This window comes from Apteryx rowi, unplaced genomic scaffold (genome assembly GCF_003343035.1).
Source record: "Apteryx rowi isolate R43461 unplaced genomic scaffold, aptRow1 scaffold_522, whole genome shotgun sequence".
Classification (NCBI taxonomy): Eukaryota; Metazoa; Chordata; class Aves; order Apterygiformes; family Apterygidae; genus Apteryx; species Apteryx rowi.
In genome coordinates, this window is record NW_020450786.1 from 635379 (window position 1) to 649494 (window position 14116).

At 39.2% G+C, this 14116-nt stretch overlaps 1 protein-coding gene across 3 annotated transcripts; it reads right to left on the reverse strand.

Annotated features, from left to right (window-relative positions):
- Positions 1-13901, reverse strand: PLAG1 (PLAG1 zinc finger). 3 transcript variants are annotated; one of them, XM_026080460.1, is made up of 4 exons: positions 13860-13901; positions 11140-11239; positions 6909-7267; positions 1-6326 (listed from the first exon to the last, which is right to left on the reverse strand). In XM_026080460.1, exons 3-4 carry the CDS (start codon positions 7148-7150, stop codon positions 5063-5065), a joined length of 1506 nt encoding a protein of 501 aa, XP_025936245.1. In that variant the 5' UTR covers positions 7151-7267; positions 11140-11239; positions 13860-13901; the 3' UTR covers positions 1-5062. The 3 variants fall into 3 exon arrangements, with proteins under 3 accessions (XP_025936245.1, XP_025936243.1, XP_025936246.1); XM_026080458.1 differs by lacking the exon at positions 13860-13901 and having other exon boundaries at positions 11140-13841; XM_026080461.1 differs by lacking the exons at positions 6909-7267; positions 13860-13901 and having other exon boundaries at positions 11140-13841.
- Positions 13902-14116: the final 215 nt, after the last annotated feature.

Genomic DNA, 14116 nt, shown 5'->3' on the forward strand with positions numbered 1-14116 from the left:
TAAAACCATTCTGTAATTTTATTGATATATTTTGTGGAGTTCACATGTTTTTGTACAGCAAACATAACACTGTAGGCCACAAGAAGCTGCAGCACTATTGTTTAATAGCAGCAAGGTATATTTTATAATCAGGGTATGTGGACAATAAATAGTCTGTTTCTTTGGATGTGAATGTTTAAAATGAAGTTCTGCTGCAGCTTCATAATGTGATTGCTATTTTACAGAGCTTATACACAAAAATATATATGCAATCTTTTTGTCTATATTTTATACAAATACAACAGTAGTTTGTGAATACATTTTAAAGTACATATACATGATAAGCAACTCAATTTCCCATATCACAGGATAGCAAATTTTAAATGCAAGAAACATATACAAATTCAGTCTGGAATGCAGGGTTTTCTGTGTTAATTTTTCTCTATTTTTGACTCAAAACTTTTATCATTAAAACATTTTAGCATACAAGTCCAAACAATTTTTTCACTAGCTAAAAATATAATTTCAGCAATCCAAGTCAGGTTTGGGTGTGTCATCATTCCCCAATATACTTTCCCAGTTTTTATCTAAAGTCAAAGGCTTTTAGTAACATATAGTATGTTCTTCACTCCACACCATATAAAAAGCCCACATTTTATTTTAACTGTCATCTACTTTTGTGAACAAGAGCTGGGCTGTCAGCGTTTAAATTTGCATGTCCGAAATTTTACTTTTGCAAGTGCATATGAATACATTGTGGTGTTGTACAAAGTTCATTAATGACAAATTAAGTCACAGTATAAAAATATATCATACAACTATAGGTCTAGTATAGTCCTTTTTTCTATGGGTAAAAATACATCTGAATGAGACAGGGAGGTTTGTAGCACCATGAGAGGAGTTGTATCCCAAGTTACATTAGCAGCATGATCCAATATAACAATATTGCAGGAGTGTTTCTGAGGAGATAAACATTCACTCTGGTTCAACTGTACCACTGAAGCTTATACTGAAAAGTGTTTACATATGATTAGCAACAGTTCTGTGTCACTTCCAGGGCTAGATAACTGTTATCAAAAGACACTGCCTTCCAACAAAATAAGACACCCTTATTACATAAAAACTTTGGGACTATCCAAACACACTTTGAATTACTGTGGCATTATTTCTTTGTTGGGTGTAATGCTAAGTTGGCTGTGGTTTTACTTGTACACTGGGAAGATGCAGGATGGGCAGCTAAGTCTATACAAGTTACACCATAGCAGAAAAGTACATGTATTTCAGAGGCTTATCTATAGACTGAGAAGAATATAGGAGGAGCTGCTAAACCAGTGTATGAGACAGACATAACCAAGGATGCAATCCTGCTCCCCTTGACGTTTAGGGATGCAGGATCAGGCCCTAAGTTAACTTCAGACAGCAGCATAGTGATGATAGGATATGATAAAAAAATCTATGTTGAATACTGCATGTTAAATATTTTTGCAATAGTTTATCATCTGAAACTCCAGAGGACACAGTTTACAATCAGTGAGGATGAACTCCTAATTTTTTTTGACTGGTATTCAAAATGGCAGTAGAAGACAGTGTAGTTTGAAACATGTAAACCTAATAAAAACTATTGTAAAACCCTTAAGAAAGACACACTGGTTCTGTGCAATATAGCAAACTGATAAGAAAACACTGTAAAAATGTACCTGTTTAAAATTACAATGTCTACCATTTTGTACACAAAGCATTATACCAAAGGCCTACATATACGTAATCTAATGGCACTTGAAACAAATTATAATAAAAGGTTTTATAATAAAAAGCATAACCTGTAAGAAATTTTCTTTAAAGGTTTAGGTTTTCTTTTTGAAAGTGCTATATCTTGTAATATGTGTAACATAGAGGTTGACCAAGCTTTATTTTAAAAAATATTGGCCTATAATACATGTTTAGCTCACTAGGCAAATGATCCTGAAAATATGTACTCTTAACATTCATTATTAGCTTAATAAAGCAATCAGCTCTGGCTCATGTTTCAGTCAGTATATGGTTTTTAAAAACCGCTACTGCCAAATTAACAATAAATCACTCTATTCCACAATTTACTACTAAATAAAGCACAAGCAACAAGTACACAAATATATATATATATATAAAAAAAACACCTTACTAGAAGTTTAGAAGTTGCACAAAGAGTGGTGCATGATCAGCCAGCCCTCCCCCCTCTCTCAAAGAATCAATGTGAAATCTAGAAAACAGGGTTTAAAAAATGACATTTTAGTAGTGACCAATAACGCCTCTGCCTAAATAAGATTCGAAAGCACTAACATGTTAATATTGCTTACAGTGTCAATCCGCTTCCACATAACCATGCATCCTAGTTCAGTGGCAAACACACGCAACGTAGCCACCGACTGAAACCCTGACTGAATGAGGTTCAATATCTTGTCTGAGGTCCCTATTTCTCAAGTGAAATGTCTAACTCTGAAGTGAAATGTCAATCCCTTGTCAGGAAGCTAAGGCACTATGAAAGGAGTAGAGATTCTGGCTATGTACTAAGAAATGGGTGTTGGCAAAGTGTCTGTTGTTTTTTTTATCAAGTCTAATCAGCAACTGAGACTGATAAACAGATGGCACTGTCTTTTGCTAAATGTTAGATACAGCACATGAAATCCCTTCAGCAATGCAGCGATTAGTCTGTCAGAATATCCTGCACTGGCAGTGGCAGTAAAGATTAAACTAATTTGCAACACTTGAAGAAGTAGCTTCCTCTGCGCCAGAACAGAAACTCCTGACAGATTTGAAATTCATGACGTGCGTATGTGCAGCCGTAGGGTGCCCCAAGCAAATAGCCCTGTCCATCAAGACTGCAAGCGCCTCCGCTGCCTGACAGTCTCGGACACGATGGGCAGACCGGGAGACGCTGAGCCCTCGCTATGCCCCTGGGCTCCAAGGGCAGTCGCAGGTGCTCAGTTCCACACAGGACATAGCCCACTGGAGGAGCCAAGTCCATTTACCTTCATCTCAAATTGATGTAAGAGATCGAGAATAAAACCAAGTTCCTCCTATGTGCTTTTGTGGTTGCTGATTTAAACTAGAATTACATTCTGTTCCACTTGCCTTCTGCTCTGTTTGTCTGTAAGTGTTTTTCTTTCCTTTAAAGAGGTGACGAGAAAAAAGCAATATTGAACAAATCATTCAACTAAAAATGTAAGTAAGCAAGCAATCTGTTTCATAGAAACCAGAGGAAGCAGTCCTGAAGCAGAGCTAAAAGCCCACTTTGAGATAATACGCTCCTAAGCCCAAAATCTAGGAGTAGTTTGCAGAATTTGAAAAGGTATTTTCCTTATTAATACATCCTTATTTTAATGCCTTTGGAACACAAACACATTTATAAAAATGTTATCTTTCAGTAATAAAATTTAAATACACATATGTATAAAATAGTAAAACTACACCTGCATATTGCTCCTAGAATTAAAAAAAAAAGTAGGAGCTACTGATAAAACATCTGGAGCATAAGCTCCTTAAATGGGAGCAACTTTTGTTTCTGTGAAGTATATGTTTAGTTTAACCACTTAAAACCTTATAAGAACCCTCATTATTGTTTGAGCAATATTAATGTACTTGATTTCTATTTTTTAATTCCTTGTACAAAAATGACAAGGAAAAGAATGTTAGTATTGAATTACAGCAAATCTAGTTTGCTTTCATGCATCACAGTTTTTTTTTTTTTCCTCTTTTGGTTATTAGGGGTTGGGGAATAGAATATACTGTATTAGGTAAAAGTGGTGTAAGCAATATGCTTTTACTTCACTCCTAAGAGTCCTGTCTTTAAATCTTGGCGACGGGCAAAACATCCCTAACCAAGTACCCAGGTGTAGAAAGTGTGATTAACATCTAACTTGTTGCTTAGGAGGACATAACACACCATGTAACACAACTGAAAAGATCATTCCAATAAAAAAAAAAAGTATTTCAAAATTTACATTCACTCTCTGACTGCACACTAGTATTGAACTGACAATAGATAAACACTTTCTGGCTGGACTTGATCCACCCTTTGGCGGTGGCAGCTGGGAGAAGACTGATGCCTACAAATGTGAATACACTATTGGAAGGTTCCTATGCAGTACTCTTTCTGTGCTACTAAAGAGAAAAAACAGCAAGTTAAGAATTAAAACAAAAACTGCGACAAAATATTCTGCATTACTAAATTACAACACTTTTATATTTCAAGATCAGCCATTGTTTTTGCCTGTTTCCCTCTACCAGAGTCATGAAAGCACAACACAGTTCCAATTTCAACTGGAAACATTTGTCATTTAGCAAGCAGAGATTTTCTCAAATTCTGTTAAATCATGGTTCTAGAAAATTAAACTAAATTTCTTTCAATATTTCTAACAGGCCACAGCAATTTAAGCCAGAAAATGGCCAAATTCTTAATACTTTTTATAATGACTTCAATACAAGTCAAAATGTTATATATATGTACATGTGTATATATGGACTTCTATATATACACACACAAGTTTTCAGAAAAATCTGATTTATATATCTATTTAAAAAATTTAGATTTGTCATAATAGAACAGATCAGATGTTGCCATTTGGGAAGGGGGTTTTTTTGGAAGGGATTGGGGGATTTTTTTCCCCAAATCTTCAGGAATCTGTGCGATATATATTTTAACTGGATTATTTGCAAATATTAAAATACATAAAAGGTAAAAATGGCAATTCTACCACTGAAATCAACAAAACAGAATGACTGATACAGTTGAAAAAGTTTTTTAAAAGTATGAGCATAAAAAGTTTGGTAGGGATGACTTTCTATCGAATATTTTAAGTGTGTGTCAATTGGCAGTGAAAATGAAAACAATACAATGAGACTTTTTTAAAAAACAAAGTAAACAGTTGAGAATAAACACTTTCAAAACATTTTTAAAAAGTTAATTTAAATTTCTTACTGGCTTCATGAGATCGGTACTGTACAAAAGCAGAGAATTTATAATGTCTTATCATAGGCACTAAGTTAAAAATGGTCACCTAAGGCATTTCTACAAATAGACAGTAATAAGCCAGCTTTGTACATCCTATTGGAAAGCTTGATGAAATCGTGGTAGGGTGGTGGTTGTGCTTAGACTGCTTGTGAAAGCTGCTGACAATGAGTGCAGAGACCCAAGACCTATACTATTGCTAGGATCTTGTGGATCCTGTGTTTGTGGTGGAAGTTGAGTCATAGAAGAATGTGCCTCCTCTTGTGTATAACTCATTCCAAGGTTTCCCACTGAAACGGAAGGATTATAGGGAGGGCCATTTACAGGTATGAAGTTGAACAGCTGAGAAAAGTCCAATGATGGGGTGTTTAGAGGTTCGCTAATAGAAACTGAGCTCTTGGAAAGGGAAACCTCCCCAGACCCGTCATCTAGTGGCCCTACTTGTTGATCCAGCCCTAGTTTTGATGAAGATGCTTGAGAATCCTGGGATGAAGAAGGCATACCACTTTGCAACTCCATTAAGTAACTTTCAATTTCCCCTTTTAATGGCTGTTCTTTTTCAGGCATAGAAATTGCATATGAGGTAGAACTGAGCGGATATTTCAAAGATAGCTGGTGAGAAGGGTGGACAGATTCCATATCTATTGGACAAGGCATTCCCAATGGTAATGACGTGGCAACCATTTGGTGTGCAGATGCAGAACTCTGCATGGACTGAATCTGAGTGTTGTAGAGATTTAATTGCAAAGTGTTTGTAAATGGCTTTGATGTCAGTTCACTGGAAGGTAAAGACATCACCGGAAGCAGCTCATCCTTAATAGGCACAGAAACGTTGCAGGTAAAGGGATCTAGAAGGTCCATTGGCTCTGTTTTGACCTTCAAAAGTTCTTGGTTGTGACTTTTCTTCATGTGGCGTGTTAGGTGATCCTTCCGCCCAAATCTCTGTGCACAATATTGACAGAGGAAGTCCTTTCTTCCAGTGTGCACTACCATGTGTCTACGGACATCCTTTCGGGTGTAGAACCGACGATCACAGTGTTCACACTGGTGTTTTTTCTCCTTCACTCCACCCGATGACTTGCCTGCATGAGTTTTTAGGTGCTCCAGCAGCACTCCTGTGCTTTCAAAAGTCTGCAAACATACCTTACAGGTGAGGTCACCGCTTGTTGCGGCATGCAAAGCCAGGTGACGTTTGAACCCAAGCTTGGTATTGTAGTTCTTTCCACATTCTTCACACTTAAAGGCCTCTTTGTTGGGATTGTGTGTATGTAGGTGATTCTTTAGGTGATCTTTTCGGTGAAACATTTTCTCACAATAATTACACTTGTGGGTTTTCTCAGGAGAATGAGTAGCCATATGCCTTTAAACACAGATATATTCTGTAAGTAATTATTTTGATCAAAAAGATACATGTGTTCATTTTTTAATGGCAGCTAAATACTACACTAAGGTTGCTTTGCAACAGAACCTTTTAACTGAAAGCATGACACTACAAAGACAGTTTGACAAATTAAAATATAGCAAAACACGAGCCATTTCTCTTAAATTGACACTTTAGTTTTTGGTGGTTTTTAGCTACTGTAACAGGGGTATACAGGCAAGTAGGAAAGTACTTGTGTAAAAGTCCATAGCCAAAAGATTTTTCAGTCCATACTCTTTTCTTGTGACAATTCCTTATACAAATGAAAATTCTATTCTCATTAAAAAAACAAACAAACAGAAAACAAAAACAGAAAACAAATTAAGAAACAAAATCAAAGACATTAGCTTGTAAACTTATGTACTGTAATTTAGAATTCTAGAAACAATCTCACGTCTACTTTAATTAACATATCCTCTCTGCAATCAGCTGAAGGCGTACACAAATATATACTTTTACAAGGCTTAACACGGCCAACATAAAATAGATAATATAATCTGAAAGATAAATAGAGTTTAATACCTTAGTAATTTGTACTTAGAAACAAAGGCCTTGGTGCAGTCTTGTTGTGTGCACTTGTAGGGCCTCTCTCCTGTGTGAGAGTATGAGTGAACCTTTAATTTCTCAACACTGTTAAAGGCCTTGTCACACAGTTGGCAAGGAAAGTTTTTTCTTGGTTTGGTTTCACCACGCTTACGTTTCCCTGAAGGGACTTTCTGGGTATCTCTTACTTCTGACAAATCACCAGGAATGACAGTGGCCATCGCAGCCTAAACCAGGCCTTCTTGTTGGACACTTGGGAATTGCCCAACTCCACTAAATGATTTAGCTTTAGATGGCTTCTCAAGTTTCATGTGGTCGTAAAAGAAAGCAAAAGGGGACTGGAAAAAAAAAATAAGAAACAACTAGTTTGTAACTAAACTTAAATTTTGAAGTTTACTTGCTATGTGATGCTTCTGAATAAAACTTAAAAATAAAATTAGGTTCAGCTGGTCTAATGTAATACCTGTAGGTTTCTTTACACTATTTGCTGCAACTCTTAAAATGCATTGCTCAGGATGAACAGATCCACATACGCCCTGAAATTACACCTCACATCTTTCCCCTCAGGCATTGATGGAGAACAGCAAAGTTTCTGTCAGATTACAGGAGGCATCAAACAAAGAACTTACTTCAGAACATATGAAGATGGCTTTTGGCAGCTTCTGATTTCAAAGGAATTAATGCTGTGCTTGTGGTGTTTGTACATACACACGCACATGCACACACACATGCACATACACAGTTATCAAAATGAAAATTTTTAAGTCCTGAAATACAACTGTATGTTTGAAAATCTACATGGAAAGCAGTAGTTACATATTTTGACTGTCTGAGGGGTGCACAGCTCATATTCTCTGGTATACCAGCTCATTTTGATTATTGTATATATATGTATGTATGTATGCATTCTAATAAAATGTACACATTTCCGATCATTTTTAATGACAAGTAAAATTCTCCTGTAAATTTATCCTCTGCTAAAAAATACTTGTCATAGGAATAACAGAAATCTCACAGCTTAGGTTACCAGCCCAACCCTGGAAACACCCGTGCTCCTCACACTACGTTGCAGGATGCAAGTGTTGTGAATGGGGAGGTCTGGCTCAGCTCAGGAGGGAGGCTCGCAGCCAGTCGCTCCGGGAGGATCACGGCCCGTTGCAGGGCATGACGAACTGTGCATCGAACTCTCAGCTAAAGGAGGCATATGATGCTCATATAAGATGTGTTGGCAAGAACAGCTCTAAATTCAAAATCTGGTAATGTACAGTAGCAACTGGGCATCTGTGATTACAGGGTATTGAACAATCTGTCATTGTCAGAAGCGGCTGACAGCTTTTTTTAAGCATCCGAGCACCATTGCTACTCTAGATACCACAACCGGAGCCATCCATTGCGGAAAAGGCCAACCGTTAGGTCTGCAGCCGTGCCGGGGAGCGTGGAGGAAGATGCAATGGCAGCCTTCAGCGTAACCAGGGGCAGGACCGGCAAGTGCCGAATTTGGCCTTTCCCTAGCAAAGTGGCAGCCCCCAGTTTCGTGGGTGGCTCCCGCAGCTGCCGCCGGCCTCGGTGCCTGCGGGCGCAGCTGCGCGCCTTGGCTTGCAGGCACCTGAGACCGGGGCGGCCCGGGAAGAGCCGGGCCGGGCCGGGTGGCTGCGCAGGGCTGCAGCCCCCACGCCGGCCCGGCTGCCCCCGCGCAGCACCAGGGAAGCCGGCAGCTGTCTGGACAGGTGGAGCGGGGCCAGCCGGAGCCGGGCGAGGAGCACCAGGCCGCAGCTGCTTCAGCCTCACACCACCGCCCCGAAAAACAAAACGAATCCTTCCCCACTGGCAGCCAGAGGAGGCTGGACAGTTTCGTGGCCCTTGTTGCAGCTGCCCGCTCTGCTCCACGGAGGCTGGGCTCCGCGTCCTGGATACGCAGGGAGCAAACTGCTCGGAAAAAGGAGCTGAGAGCAATGTGCAGGTGCAACCGGTGTGAAAATAAATAATCGTTGCAATAGCCCCAGCATGGCATGGGGAGGAAGCAGGAAGGCAAGGCTGCGTGTTTCGCAGTGTGCTGGGGGCAGGGAGGGCGAGAGGGGGAAGGGGAGGTGCCTCTTTAATATCTGCATGTGCATTTTAGGAATGCTTCGGATTGAGATTTCCATTTGAAATGCATATACAGAGTATGTCTTTGTCTATGCCTCTTCCTCCCTCCTCCCCATAACTTTTCCCTTGTCTTAGAAAGAGGAAAGAAATACTGGCAGATCAAGATGGAAATCTGCTACTTTTCAAAACCTATAATCTTTGAATAGCAGATTATAATACATTCTTAAATCACAAACATTTTGTAAGACCACCTCCCCCCCACTCCCCCCAAGTTTTGTATGAAACCACTAATCTTTTTAAAGATACCCAGTGACAGAAAAGGTGTTTCTTTAAGGACCTTTATTATTTTAGATTTGTCTCTGACTCATTCCAACTCATGGGACAAAGCTTGAGGACAACAATCCCATGAGTGGGAACATACACAGGCCTTCAAAGAATCAGCTTAATTTTAGTTCCTCTCTTTTGAGGAACTTTCCAGTTCACGAGTGAAGAAATGAAACAGTTATTTGGAACTTGAGACCAAAGTCTTTTTCTGCAACAAAAATAAATGAAGACCAACTCCAAAGACTTCAATGGAGCTGCCAATGTAGTCAAAAGGAGGTTATGATCCACAAAAAAGTTGTGACAAATTTGTAGATTGGAAGATTTTTCAATGTACACTTTAACCAGAATCTGGTAATAGAATTAATTGTACTTCCCCACAAATTAACACACTGGTCTTCTATGCATATTGGCCTGAATATAGAATGAACTGTTGTCTTAGCCTATCCTCTCCTGACAAATGAACTTTGGGAGGGGGAATCCAAGTCACTCGATGATAACATATGGTGTATCTATACCACATAGGCACCTAGGAGACCTGCCGCAGGCAGTGGACCTCCCTGCACAGCCAGGGCAGGAGCTCCAGGAGTCTGTCAGTCGGAAACCACCTACTGTGTCAATGGGGGAAGACAGAGCTACGACCCCGTTAGCCTCCCTGCCAAATCCACACCTAGCCTGAGAAGGGGCAGGCAGGAGGAGCAGCAAAGAGGAAAGGTCTGCAGTTTGCTTTAGGCTAGTGGGATTAACATGATCGTGCTGGGTCCGGTGCTCAGCAGCAAGTGGTCTCCGTGCTAAGCAGATGGCAAGGGTAGGAGGCACAGCTGGGGGGTGAGTTGCCATGTGGATGGGGGGGGTGACAACGCAGGAAATGAGGATGCAGCTGTGCAGCCAAAGAGGTGTGGGAGCACTGCATGGGGGCTGGGAACACGTAAGGACGGGAGGATGCAGTAAGCTGTAGGAGCTTGTGGGGCAGCTGGGGAGAAATTGAGCATGCATCAAGCTGGGCAGACGCAGGATAATATTAGGCCATGCAGAAGGGCGATGTGCAGGGTCTGGTGTGAGGCCAAAAGCAGTGTTTGCTGTGGAACAGCATAGCAGGTTTAATTGTTAAAGTTTGGACAACTTCTTGTGTCTGTGCTAAATATGAGGATCACACCTCAGTTTTGAGGCCATCTTATATTCAGGCCAATATAATGTTACTTTGATCTTCTCCAAAACTTCAAGTAACCTAGTTGCTGTATCAAATGTAAGTCAGAACATTCACAAGGATAAGGAATTCAAGTTTTGTTTCTTTATGATCAAAATTAATTAAGCTGATTTTGAATTGCATTTAAGTGTCCTTAAAAATGCATCATTAAAACAAATATAGTGTGGATTCAATCTTTGACAATGATAGTGTTTTATTAAAAACGTGTATGCACTATTATCTCTGTATCATTTCTCAACAGATAAGGTAATTAAGAACTTCAGTATTGATCTCTGAATAGCAAATAACCACTCTCTTTTTATCTTGTGGATGTATAGACTGAGCAATGGAGATAAAACTTAAAAAAACACTGATCCTCAAATATTACACTTTCCAAAGACCAGCTGAAAGAATTTTATGAGTAATATTGCGTGTTTGTGTCTCAACATATTATCACTTACAATCCTCATTCTTATTGGTGCTTTCACAACTGCAGGATGAATGACTATATGCAGTATAAAATATAGCAAGCACATTATACAAAAGCTCATATATAATACCAATTTAAAGAAGCATATACTTAAAGCAGGATTAAAGCAGCTTCTGTTTAATGCACACCTGATGTTTGCCCACTAAAGTCCTCAGATTTTGGTCTTAACCAGTTCCGCTGACTCTTCTTGGAGGAAACCAGAATCCAGTACTTCCCATTTTTACTGGTCTGAAAAACAAAAGGAAGAATGGACTAGACTCTAGTGAAACCAGCATGTTCAGAAAGCCTGGGATGTGGCAAGACTGGTGGTTGGAAAGAATCAGAAAGGAAAAGTTAAAAGGGATAGATCCAACCYATGCACAAAACATTATGTACTGTTAATTACAAACAGTATGAATCAATTGTTCTTGCATTATCAGTAGCATTTATGCACTTTAAGTATACTTACATCATTTCAACTAATGCTATGCTGGATAGTAACACATAAACAGATAAAATTAGACAAATGCAAAGGAGTTTTCAATAAAGTTAAAAACAAAACAAAAAATTCACACACCACAAATAATCTAGAAATAATAACAAAACACATAAAATGCTGGGCCCAGACTTGAGTTTCTTACTCAGAAAAGACTGAATAAGAGAAGATTTTCTGGATTAGGCCCAACTTTACTAGAACCTAATGCCTTCATTCTGCTTAATTATACAGGAAATAGCAGCTTAAAAGGTGACCTGCAAAGGAAAATAAAATTAATTTAAAAAAATAATAAAGCCTCTTAATGATGTACATTCTACAGGTAAATCCCAATACAGGGCAAGTCTAGGTGTGCCTGAGCAAATTCAGAGGGCCCTTCTGGAATTTCCCTTATTTCTCCCTTTTCTTTTCCACTATCCTTTTGTAAATATGCAATATGTCTTCCTTCTCTTGCTAGAAGGTCTTCTGGATAACACAGGTATATACTGAAAACATGTTCAGCACCTCATTGTAGGGAAGAGGTTTATCCCCTCCAACTCTTCCAGGTACATAAAGGCAAAACGCTAAAGAGAGCACATACCCTATGTGGCATATTAGGCTCATGATATGTGGCAGGAGGCCCTGAAATAATGTAGCGTTTCCCTGCCACCAACACTTTCTCACTTCCATTCACTCCTGTAAAGTATTCTTTATATTGGTATTGAGTTCAACTTTGCACAGCCCCAACCTCCTCTGCTGGTAAGCATGTATGTGAGCGAACCGGCATGCTTGAACACATATCAAAGGCAAAAGTATTTCACAGAAACTGGGGGAAGCTTTCTGACAGATAAGAACATTTATTTGGGGCTTTTTACATTCAGGCAGGTGGTAGAAACAGCTCTGGTACCCAAAGAAAAACTGAAACCTCTGTTCTCAACTAATGTACAAGACAGGGGACATAACTCTCACCTCCTCTTTTGAAGGTCCCAAGATCGCTTTATTTTTGAGAAAAATGATGATGACTGCTCAGTCCCTCTCCCAGCAAGACCTTTATAAATTAGTTACCCTGTGATACCTATCTCAACATCTCCCACTACCACAACAAAAAGGAAAAACTTCATTATCCAGATGTTTCTACTTAAGTAGCCCACAATAAATAGTCAATATTTAAAACAGCCACATAAATTTAATGAACTAAGTCCTTACAGATTTAGTCTCTTTACTATTGGTATTTACAGACTATTTCCTGTTTAAAAAAAAAAAAATCTATTTAATGTCCCATCAACCCTGTTGAACATTTTCTCTTAAACGCTTAAGATGTTCAATTCTCACTACACATCTAAAGTATCTTGAGCAAAAAACAGATGGACTCAGAGATGGGCCATCAGAGGCATGGAAATACTGTCGTACCAGGAGAAACTGTAGCAACTGCAACCAGTAAATAAGCAAGGTAAAGGCCAGATGTATTTAAAACGCTGAATGGAATGAAGGAGGAAGGTCAGATGCTCATATTTACCACCTTAGAAATACAGCAACATTGCAATGCAGTGGATCCAAAATGAGGGGATTTCAACTTCTACAGGACCATTATTAAATCAAAGAGCTTAGCAAGATACATATAAAGGAGGAAAAGTTTATATGAATAATGAAAACATCTGCTACTTTTGACAGGATTCAACAAAAACAGAAGATAAAGAAAATTCTTAAACTTTGCAGCAGTAAATTAACTACTGGTTAAAAGATTGTCTCTTTTGGGCAGAATACCAAAGTTGTCTATTACAATTATAATTTTTAGACCACCCTTCTCAGAAGCTTTTGAGGTCAGAAAATCTCTGAGGCAGAATGCTGGACAAAGATGTACCATTCTTCTTATAACTGCTTATAGCTATAGTATTACTAAGTTTTCTTCTCAACCAGATGAGTTAGGAACAATTTTTAATGCATAACATTTCAGATTATTCTCCACATGAAGCAGAGAAGCATCCCACTGCAAAATGCAGTCACATGTACATACATACCTAAAACCCACTTGGAAACTCATAACAAAAATAGACTTCTTTTACTCTTCTGTTTTATAATGTATGAGATTGTAATTCTCATAATTAATCAGCTTTTCTATTATCTATGAGGCACTAGCTATACTAACTCTCCAACTACCCAGATAATTTTAGGTTAGCCAATACCTGATTTTCTAACATCTAAAGAGTCAAAGAAAAAAAAACAACCTTAAAGCCCTAAGCAAAATCACTTATTTCTGCTTTTAATATTAAAAAGGAGGAATATTCTCTTTTCAAAATTTGCAAGTCATCTTTAAGAATCTGAAGCACAGCTAACAGAGGCAGTGAACAGATGCAGCAGTTTGCGCAGCAGTTTGCGCAGCAGGGCACACAAAGGTACCTTCATTTCTGTTCCCTGTGGTGTACACCTCCTCAAGCATGGTTGTGACACGCCGCACAGCGCGTTCCCCAGTGGCTGTTGGAGTTGCTGTGTCAGAGGCTKGGACCCAGACCGACCCTCTGACAGTAGATGCAGCTCTACAGGTCTCAGGCTGCAGGGAGTGCTTGGGGCCTCTCCGGGAGGCCTGGGCTGGCAGCCAGCTCTCCTGCAGGAGGTGTGCTGCTGTTGACGAGCTGTGTCGTCAGGTAAGGGAGTTA

Excerpts from the sequence above, each read along its gene's own strand:
- PLAG1 (XM_026080460.1), bottom strand. The coding sequence starts at position 7,150 with ATGGCCACTGTCATTCCTGGTGATTTGTCAGAAGTAAGAGATACCCAG. Across the intron at positions 6,327-6,908 it reads TCTAAGTACAAATTACTAAG|GCATATGGCTACTCATTCTC; the intron begins GTATTAAACTCT and ends CTGTGTTTAAAG.